The 19,111-nt window shown below is 55.3% G+C and overlaps 1 protein-coding gene across 1 annotated transcript in view; it reads left to right on the top strand.

Moving 5' to 3' along the window:
- tasor2 (transcription activation suppressor family member 2) overlaps positions 1 to 19,111 on the top strand; it is a 30,971-nt gene continuing 11,860 nt past the window's right edge. The window contains exons 1-15 of the mRNA XM_042335460.1: positions 1 to 89; positions 482 to 644; positions 2,131 to 2,279; positions 3,636 to 3,731; positions 6,192 to 6,264; positions 11,352 to 11,443; positions 12,703 to 12,837; positions 13,201 to 13,331; positions 13,570 to 13,589; positions 14,003 to 14,108; positions 14,264 to 14,364; positions 15,325 to 15,431; positions 16,104 to 16,176; positions 16,307 to 16,478; positions 17,060 to 18,795. Coding sequence (XP_042191394.1) covers positions 590 to 644; positions 2,131 to 2,279; positions 3,636 to 3,731; positions 6,192 to 6,264; positions 11,352 to 11,443; positions 12,703 to 12,837; positions 13,201 to 13,331; positions 13,570 to 13,589; positions 14,003 to 14,108; positions 14,264 to 14,364; positions 15,325 to 15,431; positions 16,104 to 16,176; positions 16,307 to 16,478; positions 17,060 to 18,795 — 3,046 coding nt within the window. The 5' untranslated portion in view covers positions 1 to 89; positions 482 to 589. The remainder of the gene's footprint in view (positions 90 to 481; positions 645 to 2,130; positions 2,280 to 3,635; positions 3,732 to 6,191; positions 6,265 to 11,351; positions 11,444 to 12,702; positions 12,838 to 13,200; positions 13,332 to 13,569; positions 13,590 to 14,002; positions 14,109 to 14,263; positions 14,365 to 15,324; positions 15,432 to 16,103; positions 16,177 to 16,306; positions 16,479 to 17,059; positions 18,796 to 19,111) is intronic.

Here is a 19,111-nt window from a genome sequence, read left to right as displayed (position 1 = left end):
GGGAGGGGGTTCTTCTTTGACCAACAGCAACAGCAGAAGCAACAACACACCTCATCCTTCTGATTGGGAGAGAGGGAGAGAGAGAGAAGGTGAGAAAAAAAAGGAGAGAAAAATATATATTTTTATCTATTTATTTGTTATATATAAAAATATTTTTGTTTGGGTGGGGGGGGGGGAGGGGGGGGAGGGGGTGGTTTCTGTGCCTTATTCGGTGGTGGTTGGGTGGGGGCGAAAGAGGGTAAGGCTTTATTTTTTTCTGGGTGGGGGTCGGGGGTGGTGGGGGAGGGGGAGGGGGTTTAAGAGACTCATTGGGGGGGTGTTTTTTTGGTGGTGATCCCCCCCCACAAAGAAAAATATACATGTGTGTGTGCGCGTGTGATGTATGTGTGTTTGCACATGTTATGTCACCCAACTTTCTGTCCTTTCTGCCCCCCCACCCCACCCCAACCCCTCCCCACCCCAACCCCTCCCCAAGGGGCAGGAGAGGGAATGAAGTCCAGGTGGGAGTGAACCCCCCCCCCTCCACACACCACCCCCCCGACTCACGACCAACCAACAGGGGCAGGAGAAGGGAGCGAGAGACACAACAATGTACCGTGACCCCCTCCCTACCAGTGACCTGCGACAAGCCGACTCCCCTACAGGTAAGGACCCTCGTAAACCCTCCCCCCGCACCCCCCCCCCCCACCCCCCACATCTCCCACCCACCCACCCGCCCGCCCCGCCACCCCCCCCTTCCCCCCCTCTCTCTCTTCCCCCCTTCCCCCCATCTTCCCCTTCCCCATCTCTTCCCCCCAACCCCGTCCCTCGTCTCTTCCCCCAACCCCTTCCCCCCCCCCGTTCCCCTAATCCCCTTCCCCCCTCTGTTCCCCTAACCCCTTTCCCCCCTGACTCTCTTCCCCAAACCCTTTCCCCTAATCCTTTCGCCCCCACTCTTCCCCTAATCCCTTTCCCCCCACTCTTCCCCTAATCCCTTTCCCCCCGCTCTTCCCCTAATCCCTTTCCCCCCGGTCTTCCCCTAATCCCTTTCCCCCCACTCTTCCCCTAATCCCCTGCCCCCCCTCCGTTTCCCCTAAACCCCAGAGAGTGGGCAGTTTATTTCCCTCTACGGTTCTCTGATTCTTGTTTATTTTTAGTATCAGCTCTACTGAGAACTCTTACCCAAAATAGTCTGTATTTACCTTGTTTTTTGGGGGGTTGGTGGGGGGGGGGGGGGAGAGGAGAGAGGGAGGAGAGTGCACAGTGTGTAAAGTCCGTGCCAGAGGTTTTCCGCCCCAAACCCAAACCAAATCTAGAACTGTAGAGATACCAATAGTACTATTCCTCGCATTTGACATAGCGCCTTTTATCGCGTCTTCGAGACGTCTCAAAGCGCTTCACGGGATATACTGTAAAGTGAATTGACTGTGTATTTTGTGGGTGACATCCTTACGTTTGATATAGCGCCTCTGAGGCTGTCTCAAAAGCGCTGCATGGGATTTAGCGTAAAGTGTAGTGACTGCGTGTTTGGTAGGCGCGAGTTGTGTAACTGTCTTATGACTTGGAAGGCACTTCTCGTGCCTCAGCCCCGGCTCAGTTGGTTAGTGACGCTCTCCTTAGACTCGAAAGCTTATGGGTTCGGTTCACCACACACACATACACACATACGCAACACACACGCAACACACACGCAACGTCATATCTTAGACCCATGCTCAATACTCCATCCTTCGGATGAGACGTTAAACCGAGGTCCCGTCTGCCTGTTCAGGTGGGCGTTAAAGATCCCGTGACTCTATTTCGAAAAGAGAAGGTGGTTTCTCTCTCCCGGTGTCCCTGGCCAGCAATCCCCCCAAATAAAGGCTCCACGGCTGTTTGTGGGACACCGCTGCGGGCAACTGGCGGCCACGTTCCATCCACCGAAACGCACAGTCACTCCACTTTACAGTGTATCCTGTGAAGCGCTTTGAGACGTCTCAACGCCCTGTATCAACTGCGAGTATTATAATAATTATTCAGGCTTCGAAGCCATGCTTTGCCAAGCGTGGAGATGTCAGCTCAGCCGCTAACGGGCAATAGAGATACGGGTTGAATTTTTGCGCGACTCTGTGTAATATTCATCGTGGGTCTTGTTCTTTGTACTTTCTGCAGAGACGTTTTATCCGTTGCCTTTGACCTCTGGGAGGTTCACAGAAGAGATCCTGCCAATTCTTCAGCGGGCGTATTTAAAGCCTTCGTCGCAGGGTTGCTTTCGCTACCGACAAGTGATTATCGTGAAGAACAAGGAGCGATTAGACCAGGTATTGCTCGATTTGGCTTTGGACAGGGTGCAAAGGAGACTTACCAGAATGATTGCAGGATTGAGGGGCTTCGGTGATGTGGGGGGGACTAGAGAGGTTGGGGTGGTTCTCCTTGGAGCGGAGGAGCTTAAGGAGAGGTTTAATAATGAGGGGTTTTGATAGAGTAATTAAGGAGAAGGAAGAGAATTTGTTTTTTTCTACGCACAGCGAGTGGTTACGGTCTAGAATGCACTGCCTGAAAAGGTGGTGGAAGCAGATTCAATCGTAACTTACGAATCCCTTTGTGGTCTTGCTACACCTTACCTGTTCGACCTCCTCCAGCCCCGTTCTTCTGCCTAAACCCTTCGCCAAACTGGTCCCCATTCCCCGTGTCCCACCATCGCAAGAGTCCAATCATCAGCCACTATGCCCTGTTCTCTAGTTTCCAAAAATCCCTCCGCCTCACCCTCTCTTCCCTCCTTCAGTTCCCATCGGAAGACCCAACTCGCAGCTCGGGTCCAAAAACCCTGATGGTCCAGCGCCCTGGGAGGTCTTTTTCTGACGCGAAGGGCGCTATACAAGTGTAGTTTGTTGTTGTTGTTGTTGCTATAAACGCTCCCATTTTAATATGTAATAACAATTCTTGCAATTTGATGTAGTGTCTCAAAGCGCTTCTCAAGATTTAGTGTAAATCGTAATGACTTTCGTATAAAATGCAACTTACGTTGGTACACGTAAAGGAGGACGTCGCAAAGGGCTTAGCAATGCTGGATTGCATTACAGTCACTACGCTTTACAGTGCATCCCGTGAAGCGCTTTGAGACGTCTCGAAGACGTGCTAAGGCGCTGTATCGAATGCCAGGATTATTATTACATTATGTGACGCACTTTCAGGACGTCGCAACTACGTGATAAAGCGCTCTATTATAATAATAATAATAATACTCGCATTTGATATCGCGCCTTAGCATTTCTTTCGGATGTCTCGAAGCGCTTCACGCAATGTACTGTAAAGCGAATTGACCGTATATTTTGTGGGCGAAACGCGACAGCCGATTGCGCACAGCAGCGTCCCCGCAAACAGTCGTGGATTGAGTGACCAATTTTTTTTAAGGGATATTGTTACCCCTGGAAAGCGATCCGCCAATCGACTTAACAACCGGGTTTCTACTTACTGCTGTAAACAGAGGCGCGTGGAGTAAGGAAACTTGTCCAAAGTTTCGCCCCCTACCGGGGAATCAAACCCAGGTCCTCTCGCTTGCGAGGCGAGTGCTCTAACCACTGAGCTACAGGGCTCCAGCGCAATAATTATTATGCACAATAATCCTTCACCTGTACGTAACGGAGGGTCGGTGACGGTGTATTTCTTGGTCGCAGTATAATGCCCGCCGACTGGACATGGAGAAGAAGGGATACAGCCAAGAGGAACTGGCGGAATCCTTTGCTTTTGTACCGTTTCAAGGAGAAGATCAGGTAAAAGAAAAAAAAAACACACACAGATCCTCAGACGTTGAGTGAACACTGTAGTCAGAAATACCGTTAAATGCCTCGACTGCTTTCTTTACCCCACTGAAATGCATTGAGGTGAAGGTGTCTTGCCCCCCGTGGGTTTGCATCGGAGTAGATTTGCCGAGCTCAGTACAAGGCGATTCACGTCACGTGTGGGTTGCTGAGATCCCATCGATTTGGAGACCCGTGTTACCCAGGAGAGCGTTGCAGGATCTAACCAGCTGGGAATGTAGAACCGTACGAACGTGTGGACGGGAGGAAGCTGTCCTGGGTTCTGTCCCTTGGGTTCTTTGCTGGAGCAGCCTTCTTGTAATAATATACTAATAATAAAAATAATAACTCTTGCCTTTGATATAGCACCTGACCACGTCGTCCAGACTTCTCAAGCGCTTCACAGGATACACTGCAAAGTAAATGGACTGCGTATTTCGTGGGCGAAACTCGGCAACCAGTTGTGCACAGGCAGCGTCTCACAAACAGCGGTGGATTGAAGTGACCAGTTTGTTGTTGTTGTTGTTTTTTTTTGAAGGGATTATTAGTCCCAGAAAAGCGATCCGACAACCGGGTTCCTACTTACCGCCAGGTAAACGGAGGCGTGCGGAGTAAGGAAACTTGCCCAACGTTTCACCCTGCCCGGAGAATCGAAACCCGGGTTCTCTCGCTCTAACCGCTGAGCTTCAGGACTCCGCATTATAGTCAGTCCCCTTCTCTTTTCACCTGCCCTTTATACCAGCTCTGTCCGTTTAGGGCTTTGGCTCAGTTTCCCACACCCAGCGGGTCTCGATGAGGAGCCAGCCTGGCGTTTCCAGCCGCGCAAGCCGTTGGAGCCAAGACTTGAGAGCGGCTTTCGTCCCGAAACCTCAGAGCGCGGTTGCTTTGTTTTGTAACGTAAAGTGTAACGTGTGTATAAAAGGGGGTGACTCCCCGCGTTGGCTCGCAATGGGCTTTACATAATATTTACCGAGATTGTACAGCACGGCACCAGGCCACCTGGCCCAACCAGCCCGTGCCGGTGTATATACTCCACCTGCGTCTCCGTCTGCCCCTTCTTCCTTTCCGCGCCCTTCTCGTGGAGTCCTGCAGCTTTTATGGTTAGAGCACTCTTCCCCGCAAGCGAGTCCCGGGCGGGCCCGAACATGGAGGGTCTCGAATAGGGCCTTGCTCCACACGCACGCACACGCCTCTGTTTGCCCGGCAGTAAGTGGGAACCCGGTTGTCAGTCGATCGGCGGATCGCTTTTCCGGGGGTGATAATCCCTTCCAAAAACAATAATAGTAGTAAATTGGTCACTTCGATCCACGACTGTTTGTGGGGACGCTGCTGCGCGCAGTTGGCTGCCGCGTTTTGCCCAGAAAAAACATACAGTCAAATTCACTTTACATTATGTCCCGTGAAGCGCTTTGAGACGTCGCAAAAGACGTGATAAGGCGCTGTGTCAAACACAGTGTGGTTTCACCGCACGGGTTGACGAACCTGTTAAGAAACTGCTGCCTTTTCGGTCAGTGGTTAAACAACCTGTTTTAGGGCTTTGTACTCTTTCCACACATCGCTCCCCCCTTTCCATCAGCAACCACACCCCCCCCACCACCCCCAGTGTGGCCCAATGGGTTGTCCTGTATGGCTCCTCCATCCAGAACATCCAAATCTTCAGACCCAACCCCTTGTGATGAAACGTGAGGGGCGAAGGCCAGAGGGGGGGAGAGAGGTGATGAAATTCACCCTTTTCTTCACGATCAATTCTGTTGCGTAACGTGGCATTGTTTCAGACACATCCCCTTAACGCTCCTCCCCCCCCCTCCTCTAGCTCCAAAAAAAAAGCTTCCTTCCTTATAGGAAGCAGGGGAAAACGCAGTGCGGTTGGCCAGTAGGTTTTGGATTGAATAAGGAAGTGGCGGGTTTATTTTTAATGCAAATTGTGGAAACTGGGGAAGAGAGTTTCGAGCCGTTAGTCGTCTTGTGACAAGTGGGGTGGGGGGAGAGGAATGTGCGTGTTTTAGTTTATCTTCTGCTCGTCATGTCTGCCTGCCTGATCCCTCCGCTCAGCGGGCTCCGGCCCGCTTCAGGTCCCGTCCCCTCGCCTGGCCCTCCCCGCCATCGTGGGCCATCGTGGGCCATCGTGGGCCATCGTGGGCCATCGTGGGCCGGGCCTTCGACCTCTCTTCGCCCACCCATTGGAACTCCATCCCATGTTCCCTTCGCCTCGCTACGCACCCCCACCACCTCCCTCCCTCCCTCGCCTCCTTCAAGGCCCGTCTTGAGACCCTCCTCTTCGACCGCGCCTTCGGTCGCCCTCCCAAGCCCCTGCCCTCCACCCGCTCCTGATCTCAACCCCCAGCTCGAGGGGGTGGAGATTCTCGACCGTCCAGCGACTTGGGACGTTCCTCTCCATGTAAATGTAAGTTGTTGTTTGTTTGTTTGTTTTAGGCAAAAGTAGTCTGTCAGGAAGGACTGGGTGTTGGACACAGCGCGATCACGACCCTGGGAGATCCGACGAAGGGTATTTGTTCTTTTGAATGTTTCCTTTTCGCGCGACGTGCGACCTTTTTAATTAAACGCCCGTTTTTTCTGGCAGTGTGCGCCTTGCGGGGCATGGCCGCGCGCGGTTGGGCCGCTGCCGCGTTTCGCCCTCCAGGTGCCGTGCAGTCGACGCACTCTACAGTACATCCTGTGAAGCGGCGGAAGCGCTCTCGAGACGTCTCAACGACGTGATCAGGGGCTGCGTCGGAGGCAAGGATTATTATTGCCTTGTCGTTATCACCGCTGAGCAGTAGCGTTGCTCAAGCGTCGGCCCGGCTCGGGTCGGTGTAGTGACCTCTGTGAGCTCGTGGTCAGGGCTGACGTTTCCTGATGCAATGCTGGGGGAGAGGTTGGGGATGGGATAGGATGGGGTGGGATGGGGGGAGAGTGTTGTGCTGTCAGAGGCGCCGTCGTTCGGGATGAGACCCCAAGATCACGCAAGGATTATTATCGTGACGATAACCAGAACGACACCCGCAAAGCTACACGTTTGCGGCCACGGTTCGTGACTCACTTCCTTCCGCCTCTCAGTCAGAGTTAACTCACCAGAGAGCCCAGTCTCTCTAGACGTGTCGGCTGTGTAAGAGTTAACAGCCAACCGTCAGAAATATTTGCCTCGAAACCTGAAGACTGTTCCTGGACTTTAACCTCATTTTGAAAGGTGCAGCCTGGAATCTCCCCCACCCCCCCCCACCCCCCCCCCACCCCTTCCCCTCCCCAATATCGTTCAGCTCACACGCTGAGACACTGAAGTAAGTCACAAACTGTTCGGACTTGTTAGAAACTCGTCGATTTGCTTCACGGAAGCGTATGTTTGCACCATTGACGGCCGTCTCGAGCTGAAGAGGGGATTGGAACCCGCATTTTCTCCTCCCTCCCTCCCTCCCCTTCCGCCAACACCCAAACACGCTCACGCGCAGTTGCTCACCCAGGTATGCCTCACCTATACTCGTTCGATCAGCGTGTTAAGGCACCTTTTCCTTTCTCCCCCACCCCTCCCCTCCCCTTCTTCGAGTACCTCTCTGGTTCCCTTTTGAAACTCAGTGTTGAATCCGCTTCCACCACCAGCCTTTCAGGGCATTAACGACGGGTCTGCGTTTTAAAACGAAACAACCACAAGAAATTCTCCTCGTCTTACCCTCCGCTGCTTTCGCCGATTATCTTAAACCTGCAGTCAAAACCCGTCCGCTCTTGTCAAAACCATTCATAATTTGGAGCGCTCGTTTGCTTCTCTCGGCAACTTTCGGACACTGTTTGGCGTGTCTGGCGGCTCTTCGGGCTGCTTGGGCGTCCTTCCCGACGTGAAGGGCGCTGTGTAAATGGAGTGTTGTTGTTGGCTCGCTCTGAGGTGCGCGCGCGCGTGCGCGTGTGTATGCGCGTGTGGGGGTGGCTGGTGTGTGTGTGTGTTGGCTGATGTGTGCGCGTGTCTGTCACATGTTGTTAATGCCGTGGCGATCCTGAAAGTTTGGCGATAAACTTGGGCCAGTGGAAAAGCACTTTAAACACGAGTGCAGGTTCAGGAACCGCAGCCTGTGCGTAGTTTCTCAATCGCACCAATTAATTAGCCCTCTGTAATTTTCCGGAGAGCGTCGAACGCGCCCGCAGAACCCGGCCCCGCAAGTTTTTGGGCAGATATTTCCGCACTTTTCTGCGGGGCCAGAGGGTGAAACACCGTTGATCGGATCCATTGAATCCTTTCCCGGGCTACGGGGAAGCAAGATAGGACAGTTTTGCTTCCTGGTTGTAGCTCGGAGCAGGAAGTGACGTTGGTATAAGCGGTGACTTGGAAGTTGGCTGTTTCCCTGTGGACAGTATGAGCAAAAACCACGTGGTGCCAACTTCCTGGTGCATTTTATTGCTTCGTAGACTTCCCCCCACCCCCCCCTCCGACCCCCCCACCAGTGGAAAGCTGATGGTTTTAGGATCAATTGCAGCAAAGCCAAACCACAGAAATATACAGTGCAGAAGAAAGTTCGTTGATAGTTGATAAGTGTACAGTTAGGAGCCCGGGAAAGGTTGGGTTTTTCCCCGGGGGGGGGGGGCGGTGGGGGGTGGGGGTGTAATAATGCCTTCAGAAATAATAATAATAATAATAATAGTAATAAACTGGTCGATCCAATTCAGGACTGTTTGCGGGGACGCCGCTGTGTGCGTTCGGCTGTTCCGTTTCGCCCGCAAAATATACAGTCAATTCACTTGGACCGTATATCCCGTGAAGCGCTTTGAGACGTCTCGAAGAACGCGATGAGGCGCCGTGCCCGACGCGAGTCTTACTATTGCTGCGGTCGGTCGTCACCGAGTGCAAACGAATGCCAAAGGAACCCCCGAGAGAGAGAGGTTCGCAAAAAGACGACCCCTTTTAAAACCACCTTCGCGGAAGGAACCCCCTACTTTGCGTCCGGAGAATCGTTTCGAAAAGGTGCTGCCTCGCGCGGAGGCCGACACGCGATGGTTTCATGTTTCGGGCACTCGGGAGCAGGTGGAACCTGTTTTTTTTTGTATTTTTTTTATATCAACCTCCCAAGAGTTCCTGCCATTCGATTCGATTCGAAAGGTTTTTAATGAGCTCCCAGGTTACAGCGGTCATGTTTCAACAGGCGCTGGTTGGTGCTTGTTGGCCGCGGTTCTCGGAGACGAGACGGCTCTCGTTGTCTGCTGGATTCCTTATTCGTAAGGACGATCATAATCCTTGCACTCGATGCAGTGCCTCATCCCGTCGTTGAGACGTGAAGCCTCGAATCGCGTCGCAGAACGTGGCGTAAAGTGGAGTGACTGTGTACCTTGCGGGCCAACGCCGCAGCCAGTCGCGCACAGCGGTGTCCCACGGACAGGATTTTCTTTTATAATCCCTGGAAAGCGGTCCGCCGATCGATTAACGACTGCGTTCCCCGCTTACGGCTGGGTAAGCAGAGACGTGCGTGCGTGCGTGTGCGTGTGTGCGTGTGCGTGGAGTAAGGGAAACTTTGCCCTGGCCCCGGGAATCGAACCCGGGTCCTCTCGCTTGCGAGGCGAGCGCTCTAACCACCTCGAGTGTGATCACACTCACGTTTGGTGCAGCACGTTTTGCGTCGGGGTGGGGGGGGGGGCGGACGGGGGGGGGCTTCTCGAAGCGCTTGCACACCTCCAACTCCCCGTCTCTCTCTCTCTCGCTCCCTCCCTCCCTCCCTCCCCTCCCTCCCTCCCTCTCACTCCCCTCCCGCCCTCCCTCTCTCCCCCCCTCCCCTCCCTCTCCCCATCCTCTGTTCTCTCTCCCCCCTCCTCTCCTTCCCCCTCCCTCCCTCCCTCCCTCCTCCCCCCCTCCCTCTCTCCCCCCCTCCGCTCTCTCTCCCCCCTCCCCTCCCTCTCTCCCCCCCCTCCGCTCTCTCTCCCCCCTCCCTCCCTCCCTCTCTCCCCCCCTCCGCTCTCTCTCCCCCCTCCCTCCCCTCCCTCTCTCCCCCCTCCCTCTCCCCCCTCACTCCCTCCCCCTCTCCCCCCTCCCTCCCTCTCTCCCCATCCTCTGCTCTCTCTCCCCCCCTCCCTCCCCTCCCCCTCTCCCCCCTCACCTCCCCCTCTCCCCCCCCCTCCGCTCTCCCTCCCTCTCTCCCCCCTCTCTCCCCTCCCTCTCTCCCCCCCCTCCGCTCTCCCTCCCTCCTTCCCTCCCTCTCTCCCTCCCTTCCTCCCCTACCTCTCTCCCCCCCCTCCCTCCCCTCCCTCTCTCTCCCCCCCCCACTCCCTCCCCCCCTCCGCTCTCCCTCCCTCCTTCCCTCTCTTCCCCCCCCCACTCCCTCCCCCCTCCGCTCTCCCTCCCCCTCTCCCCCCTCCCTCTCTCCCCCCCTCCGCTCTCCCTCCCCCTCTCCCCCCCTCTCTCCCCCCCCCCTCCCTCCCCCCCTCCGCTCTCCCCCCCTCCGCTCTCCCCCTCCCTCTCCCCCCTCCTCTCCCCCCTCACTCCCTCCCTCATTGAATCCATTGTGACCCGCACAGAGGTTGCACCACCATAAGATTTCGCCGTCTCGTTCGGTTGGGTTGTTGCCCGGTAACGGCCGGTATTTAATTTAAACTTATTTAACTGTTTTATCATCTATTTTAGGGATCTTCTTTGACTTGGACTTATGTTCTCTCTCTCTCTCTCTCTCTCTCTCTACGCACATAGACGCAACGTAAATGTACATTAAAACACATACGCGTTATTTTAAGAAAACTTTTTCCGCGTCTCAAGCGATTTATTTTCACGTTCTCTCCGGTTTCCGGCCCGCAGTTCCCGCTCGCTGTAAGTTACGGTTACTTTCCTTTCCATTTGGTCCCTGGCGCTGCGAGCTCCTTCCCTCCCCTCCCTTCCTTCTCGTTCAAGGTACGTCTCAAAGCGTAGCTCTTCCACGTACCTTTTGGGGTCATCTCCCGAGAGGTCCTCCCGAGATGAGAGCCGCTGCGGAGAAAAAAAATCGCAAATGTATATCGCGCTGTACCGGCTCGTTGGATCGACCCGATCCGAAACGTATCTGTCGAGGGTCGACACTCCAGTGGCTGCCCGACAAAATAATCCTAGAAATAAAATGCTGCAGTTTTATTGCCACGAGTCAAGAAATATTCAGCCGAGAAACATGTATTTTGTTGCCCACCGCTGTCTGCTCAGCATCGGCAGTGTTGTGTGGTGTTGAGGGTTAAGTGCTGTTCGGTGTGTGTTGTGGTAATATAACCTACATTATCTATACCTTTATGTATATATATATATTATATATGAAATAAAAAAGCCTGATAGATATTTTCTGGAGGATTTATTGGACCAGGGTTTTAAGAAAATACTAAAGTACGTTGACTGAACCGTAACCTCACAGGAGAGGAGAGTTTTTTTTATTTAAAAGCACTTTTTCCTCTTAAATCGAGGTGGTGGGTGTATGTTGCTGTTGTGTAGTCCGTCTTGAACGCGGTTGTGGGGGTTTATTATTATTATTATTTTACAGCATACGCAGTGGAGCACTTTGGGATGTCCTCCCCATGTGAAAGAGGCATTGTACCAAATGTAGTATTATGATTATTATTATTATTATTATTATAATAAATCACCTTGTTTTCCCATTTCATCCTCTGCAGGAGTGTATCTATGCCGATATTCCGATTTCCTTCACCCCGCGCCGTGGCTTCACAAGGAATCTGGCTGCCTTGTCATATTTAAAGTCATTCAGGTAATGTTCACGCTTGCGTGTTGCGATGTATTTCGCTTTGTGTCTGTGAATGTTTGTTCAGTGCCACTTTGCGGAGCTCCGGGACTTTTCCGGAGGACGTCCCAAGGCGCTGGACAGTCGGGGATTTGGACCCGAGCTGGTGGTTGGGATCAGGAAGGGTGGAGGGCGGGGAGGGTAGGAGTTAGGAGGATGACCGAAGGCGCTGTCGAAGAGGAGGGTCTTTGAGACGGGCCTTGAGGGGGCGAGGCGTGGGACTATGGGATGGAGTTCGAGAGGGTGGGAGTTGAAAGGCTGAAGGGCTCTATGTTAAATGCAAGTTGTTCTTGTTTAGTGTTGACAGTGTATTTGGTAATCTGACAAGATGCAATCATCCTTTGCGTGAGACGTTAAGCTGAGTTCCTGCCGCCTGTTCCGGTGGTTACGATTTGAGGAAGTGGGTGTGTGTTGTTTTTTTTGTAAAAAAAAATCGCTAGTGTGCCATTTGAAACGAGAACATGCGAGTTTCCCCCCCGGTGATCTGGCCAACACTCCTCCCCCCCCCCCCCCTCAGGCAAAGTAAAGGACCAAAGCCCCAACCAAGGGGGTCCAAATTGGTCTTGCGTTGGCTTAGCTCGAGATTAATCACGGCAGTCACTGCGCTTGTAAGCAACGTGTTTTGTTGAAGTGTGTGCGTGTGGTTTTTTTTTGAAGGAGGTTTCAATTTCACCACGAGGAGAAGCCATGTCAAGCCATGTTGGAGCAGAGAAGGTTAAGGGGGTGACGGGGGGGGACCTGATGGGAGGTGCACAAAATCAAGAGGGTGGGTTGCGACAGGGAAAACAAAAAAAAATGTATTTGTCGGGGTGATGGTTGGCCAGGACACCGGGGGGTGGGGGGGTGGTTAGAGAAACTCCCTTCTCTTTTTGAACGCGCCACAGGATCCTTAACGTCATCCACAACCACGCAAGGATTATTATTATTATTATTCGAAAGATGAGGGCTCCACATGCTAAGAGCGTCAGCCCAGACCGGGGATGGTCCAACATGTGGCCCGCGGGCCGCATCCGGCCCATTTGGGGAGAGCTTTGTTGTTCCGATGAGCAAATGCAAGCGATCCCAACCACCGGGGGGGCGGGGGAGGTCACGAAGTAGGGGGGGGGCTCCAGATAACCCGCAACCCACTGGCGAGGGAGGCGAGGGAGAACGCTGCCGAGCGAGCCCGGCCTTGACGCCTCGCCCCCTACGCTGTCTAATCGCACGCCCTTGCGTCTCGCCGGCAGGGTCGCGTGAAGTCGGTGGCCGAGAACTACACGGATGATTTCACCAGCCCCTCCCCCGGCTACGATTGCCACGTCTCCCCAAACCTCCGCAATGACGTCTCCTGCGCCACCGCCAGCCGCTTCGAATTGACGCAGGTGAATCGGGGGGGGGGGGGGGGCGGGCGGGAGGGAGCGACTGGGGGGGGGGGGCTTCAGCTCGCGTCCGGCGCCAAGGTAGAAGGTTTCATGGCCGTAGTATCCTCCCCTTTTCTGCTCAGCCACCCCGAGGGAGCCTGTTCCGTACGCGTCCTGCGAAGCAGTCCGATGTTCTCGGGCGCAAAAGGCTCTGGCAACGGCGTGACCGAAAGGGCGGTGATGCCGTCACAAACGTCTCAATAAGTCTTCCAAGAAATTCCGAGATTTTTTTAAATATATATATATTATATATACACACACGCAAAACGACGCAGTAGATACCCTCAGACGCCGATTGCTAATAGGTTTTCCTCCTTGTTTCAGTATTACGTCTACGAATTCGGGCAGAGCGACGGATTCCTTCGTTGTCCGAGACAGTTATGCCCTTACGCGCTCGTGGAATTCCAGTACTGCGGAGGCGCACGAGCCATGCGGGAGTCAGTCGACGAGGAGATGTAGGTTCTCTTTATTCCCGTGGAATTTAGCGGTTACCCTTTCATTTTACTCCCTTCGATCAACTGTCCGTGTTGGCCGTCACTGGAAAATAATACCTTTTTTTAATAAAATGATGTGTTTGACATTGTTTTGACGTTGCATTCATGCTTTTTTTTTTCTCCTCCCCCCCCCCGCCGCCCACTCCCCACCCCCCCACCCCCCCCTCCCCATCCCTTTTTTTTTCTTACCTTTTAACAGATTAGTTTCCGAAATTCACGGTGAGTTATTTTTCCTTATAGAGCTACGAAATGCGGTTGATGTGTCGTTGGCTTTTTTTTTTTTAAATCAGTTAAGTAATCAAGTAAATAAAATGAGGGACCGGGTTCGAAATCCCGGCCGGGGGGTAATATTCGATCCAAAAAAAAAAGATAATTTGGTGACTCAATCCACGACTGCTTGCGCGCAATTATCTGCTGCATTTCGACCCACACAATCCGCAGTCGATTCACTTTACGGTGCGTTCTGTGAAGCGCTTTGAGACGATGTGATCAACGATGTGATCAGGCGCTGCGGGGATTGGTATTATCGTAAGTGGACTGAAGTGCGTGTTAATGACCGGGGCGTTAAGTAGGAAGTCGAAGTGTCCGTGTGGGAAGGTTATTACGTGTTGGCGTAACCCTTTATATTTCAGCAGAGCAGAATTACTACCCTTGGAGGGGGCAGCTTATCAACAACAACACGGCCATCAATGTAGCTCTGAAGTCACAGGTTGGCGGGGCACTGATGCCAATTGTTTTGTAAGTTGACCGGCCTTTTGTTTGCGACATTTTCCCCTCTTTCCTTACCTGGCTCTCGATTGCGGGGTTTGCGGGAGTCACTGATAATTAATGACTAATCACGGACGGCGGTAAATCCACGCCATTGACCCCAGACCCCCTTCCTGTGCGTGCAGGCCGTCGAAGCTGGAGGTCAAATGGGTCATGAACGTTTGCGATCTGAAGACCAGGCTTCCCCCAGCCGTTTTTGATAAAGAAAGTTATGATCTGCAGGAAGGTAAGTTGCCTGGTTTTGACCCCGAGTTTCTCCCCCCCCCCCACCCCCCGTTTCTCCCTTTCTGTGGGGTCGCAGACTCCACCCTCGCGGTTTGTGAGATTTGGGGGGAATTATAGGCACAACAGGCAGAGGGCGAAACCTTGGGAAAGTTTCCTTACTCCACACAGAGCCTAATAATAATCCCTCCAAAACCAAAAACAATAATAAATTGGTCATTTTCAACGCACGACTGTTTGTGGGACATTGCTGTGCGCAATCGGCTGCCGCGTTCGCCCACAAATATACAGTCAATTCACTTTACAGTGTGTTCTGTGAAGCGCTTTGGGACGTCCTCTCCCGACGTGAAAAGCGCTATATCAAATGCGAGGATTATTATTATTATTAAGATAATTACAGGAACCACAGGACACGGCCTGCGATTGACGGGGGGGGATATACAGAACGAATCCACGCAAACACTATTGCAGTCAGCGAATAGCGAACCTGTGGAACCAGGCTCCCGAGGGAGACGGTTGAAGCAGGAAGGGTTGATTCTTTCAAACGGAGATTAGATAGTTTTCTTTTAGGAAATAACATTATGGGGTACAGGACATAGGGAATTTGGGACATATGTGCATGCGGCTGACTGCAAGGAAGGTTAGAAGGCGAACATTAGATGGACCGTGGTCTTCTTTCGTCTAACGATTCTTATGTTATAATTCCACGAACTGCGTATTATTATATCTATAAACTATGTTATATGTACCTCTTAAAAAAAAAAAAGATAATCTGGTCACTCAGTCCACGACTGTTCGTGGGACACCGCTGTGTGCAATTGGCCGCCGTGTTTCATCCCACAAAATGCACCGTCACTGCACTTTACGGTATATCCTGTGAAGCGCTTTGAGACGAGATATTCTTGTGAAGGCCCTACTTCGAATGGAAGTTTTATCATTATGTTATATTGTGCTTTTGCCTCAGTTTGCCTGGAGGGCCTGTACTGCAGCTTTTACGAGCTGGTGGAAGTCTCGCAGGACGAGGCACTTCAACTGAGCCCTTTATTGGACCGGCTGAAGGAAAGGAATCTGGTGAGAATGGATCCTTGCTGCGCGCGATCAGCTGCCGCATTTCGTCCACGAAATATACGGTCAATACGCCTGACAGCGTACCCTGCGAAGCGCTTTGAGACGTCTCGACGACGCGATCAAAGTGCTACGTCAAATGCAAGGATTATTATTATTATTATCCCCTTTTGTACTCCTTGAAATCGAGGGATATGTTTGGACCACCGTTGTACATCATCAAAATAATAATTTGATCATTTTTTTTTTTTTTGACATGCGCAGAAACTCGATGCGACGCTTTAGAGTCTGTAAACCAGATGAGTGAGGGTGCGCCGGGAGCGGGGGGGTGACGGGCGGTGGTGGTGTGGGGTGGGGGCGGAAAAGCCTGGCTTGTTCTCGAACGACGACAACCACCCTTCGTGCGGGTGGTGGGGGGTGGCGGGTGGGGGGGTGGTAGTGTCTCGGGAGCTGCTCGTAATGGGATGTAGCCGGGTTGACGTGCGATATGAAGGGATTGGGCTGTGCTTTAACTCGGAACTCGGGCTGAATTCATGTGTGTGTGTGTGTGTGTTTGTGTGTGATTGTGTGCCCGTGCGCGTTTGGGGTGCCTGCCCACGGGTGAATTTGTGCGTGTGGGCGTGCGTGTGGGCGTGCGTGTGGGCGTGCGTGTGTGCGCGTGTGTGTGCTTCATTTCAGGCAGTCGTAAAATTCTTAAAGGATCAAGGGTTGCTCGTCCTGTTCGGTGGTCCCGTTTGCTGCAACACCGAAGGTAAGCGAGCGGAGGAGCAGTCAAAACGTTTCGAGTTGCTGAGTTTAGGAAATGCCTCCAATGTCTAATGCCTTTCTCCACCTTCCCCCCTCCCCTACCCCCCACCCACCCCCACCCCTTCCCACTGCAGAAAACACAGAGAACGTCCCCAAAACCGTGCAAGCCGTGTTCATCTTCAAAAGTTCCAGGATCGCTCACCTGAGCTCCAGAGCCCAAGCACCTGCCGCGCCAATGCCGGTCCCCAACCCGCAAGAAGATCCTCACGTGGAAGGTGCTTTCCAAATGCTATTGTACCAGAGAGAGTGATGGAGAGGGCGGGGGGGGGGGGGGGATATGGGTGTGTGTGTGTGTGTGAGAGAGTGAGAGAGGGAGGTGGGTGAGGGGAGGGGGGTGGGGGGAGGAGAAAGAGAGAGCGGGGTGTGAGAGTGGGGGGTGTGTGTGAGAGTGTGGTGTGTGTGTGTGTGTGTGCATGCGCTGCGTGTAAGAGCGCGTGGGGGGGGGTGTGCGGGTGTGAGAGAAGTAGCAGAGGTGTGTGAGAGAGAGATGAGGGGAGAGGCGGTGGGTGGGCGGGTTGAGGGACGGGGGGGGAGGAAAAGAGAAGGAGCGGGGCGGTGGGAGGGGAGGAAGGGAGAGCGGGGGCGTGCGGGAGAAGGAGGGAGTGAGGCGCGAGCGAGAGAGAGAGAGAACGCGCACGGGCGGAGGGTGCGATAGGAGATAAAGGGTGAGCGAGAAAGAGCGTGAGAGAGGAAAAGGAGGATTAAATAAATGAGAGAGAGGGGGAGAACTGGGGAGTGGGGGGGGGAGAGGAGAGATGGCTTTGCCTTCGGGTGGGGAATCCTTCACGAATCCCGCTTCCCTCCCCCCTCCACCCCACCCACCGCAGATGCCAACGGGTGGAGCTGCTGCCTGGAGTCGACCTGGGCGAGCCCCCTGGTGCCCACCATCCAGGACGCAGACGACGGGGCTCGGATCACGGCGGCCTGCGCAGACCGCTACACGGAGCTGGCTCGCTGCGTCTCGGCAGGGAGCGGGGGAGCGGGGGGCCTGCCCCAGCTCCCGCCCGCCCCCACGGCCCCCGGGAACAGCCCGCCTCCTCTTCCTCCTCTTCCTCCTCCCCCCTCCCTGGCCCGGCTCCGCCTGTACCTGGCCCGGCCCGAGGGCTACGCCCTGCCGGTGTCCAGGGCCTTCGGGCTCTTCATCTCCAGCAGCAGCCCCGACCAGCGGTCCCTGCCTCTCTACGAGACCTTCTGCTACTCCCTGATCCGGGGGGTCACGCCCCCCCTCCTGGACGCTCCCCCCGACGTCGCCCCCGCCCCCCGCCTCGAGACCGCGGGCGGCCCCCCGGCCGGGAACGAGCCCGGGGGCGGGAGAGGGAGGCGGAGCCCGAGATGCCGGGCATCGAGAGGGAGCTCCCGGCCGAGCCGGGGAGGGAGCCCCGAGGCCCGGGGAGAGAGGCGGCGCCCCGGGCGCTGGTGAGGCCGCTGGAGGAGGAAGAGGAGGAGAGGGAGCCTCCGATCCTGGAGAGAGCTGTAGAGCCCCAGGCCCTGGTCGTGGAGAGGGCCTCCCAGACGGTCGTCGAGAAGATCGAGCCCCAGGCGTTCAATGGGGAGACGGAGCCCTCCGCCCCCCCTCCGCCGCCGCAGGGGGCCTCGGACCCCCAGGCAACGCAGGGCGAACCCGCGCCGACCCCCGACGCCAACTGGAACAGGGAGTGGGAGTGGGGGTGGGAGAGCGAGTTCGAGCCGCGGGCGGGGGGCCACGGGTGGGTTTCCCGATTGCGGGAGAGAGGGCAGCAGGCGGGGGAGGGGCAGGGGCAGGGGGTTGCCAAGAATAGGCGAGGGGGTCCCCGGGGGAAAGCTAAGGTGGTCCCGACCTCGCCCGACAAGGGCGGGGTTCCGAAGGTGAGGCAGCGGAGGCTGAAAGCGGGGGAGCGGAGGGGGCGGAAGCCGGAGCCGGAACCCAGCGCCGCGGGGACGGAGAACCGGCAGGGAACCACGGTCCAGCTCCAGGCCTACGGCAGCGGGAAGGCGGAGGATGGGGGACGCTGGGGAGGCAAAAGACTCGACGAGGAGGAGGAAGAGGAGGAGGAGGAGGAGATGGTGGTGGAGGAAGAGGAGGAGGAGGAGGAGGGGCGGGGAATGGGAGGAGGTGGTCCCGGAAGTCCGGCCCGCTCCGCATTGCGAGCCGCCGCCAGCAGCTACGGGAGGAAGAGACCGTCGCCGGGGGCCGGGAGGGCGGAGGGGGATGTTCCGGAAGACCTCGGCCCGGCTCCTCAGGGCAAAAGGCCCGTCAAGCTCAGAGCCCCCAAAAGAATGGGCCGCCCTCCCAAGTGCCTTCAGGTTGTCCTGCCGCCCCCTCCCCCTCCCCCGCAGGACTCCCAGTACCCCAAGACCTCCCGCATCGGCAGGCTCCTCAAGAGGCCCCAGCCGGTCCAAGCCCCGAGCGCCCCCCAAGACCCCGGCCGAGGCCAGAGGACCTCCCGGAACGGCCGCCCCTCAAGAAAACCCAAGATGCGCCCGGGCGGGGGTTCGGCCCGAGCCGGCAAAGCCCCGAAAAACGCCCGAGCCCCGAGGAAGGCGTCGGCGGACGGCAAGACCAGCAGGTTGACGGAGGAAAGCGGTGAGTGGGGTAAGGGGTGGGTACGGGGTAAGGGGTGGGGGGGGACATTCTCTCGTCGTCGCGGAAATCTGGGCAGAGTGGCTACCGATCGGGGGAATGGTGGGGGGGGTGGGCTGGTGTGGGGATGGGTGGGGGGGGGGGGGAGTAGGCGGAGGGCAGGGGGACGCCTTCACTTCGTTTCGAGATGGGTTCGGCTTCTTGAGGTCCCTTCGCAGACCCCGAGCAGAGCATCGATCGATTGATTAGTTTGGGGGGTACGAACGGGTGATTTCTTTTCGACTCATTGGGTGGGGTTTGGGGGTTTTGGTGTCGGAGG

Source organism: Callorhinchus milii, unplaced genomic scaffold (genome assembly GCF_018977255.1).
Source record: "Callorhinchus milii isolate IMCB2004 unplaced genomic scaffold, IMCB_Cmil_1.0 Scaffold5, whole genome shotgun sequence".
Classification (NCBI taxonomy): domain Eukaryota; kingdom Metazoa; phylum Chordata; class Chondrichthyes; order Chimaeriformes; family Callorhinchidae; genus Callorhinchus; species Callorhinchus milii.
The sequence above is the reverse complement of the archived record's forward strand: the minus strand, read 5'-3'. Positions and strand labels throughout refer to the sequence as shown.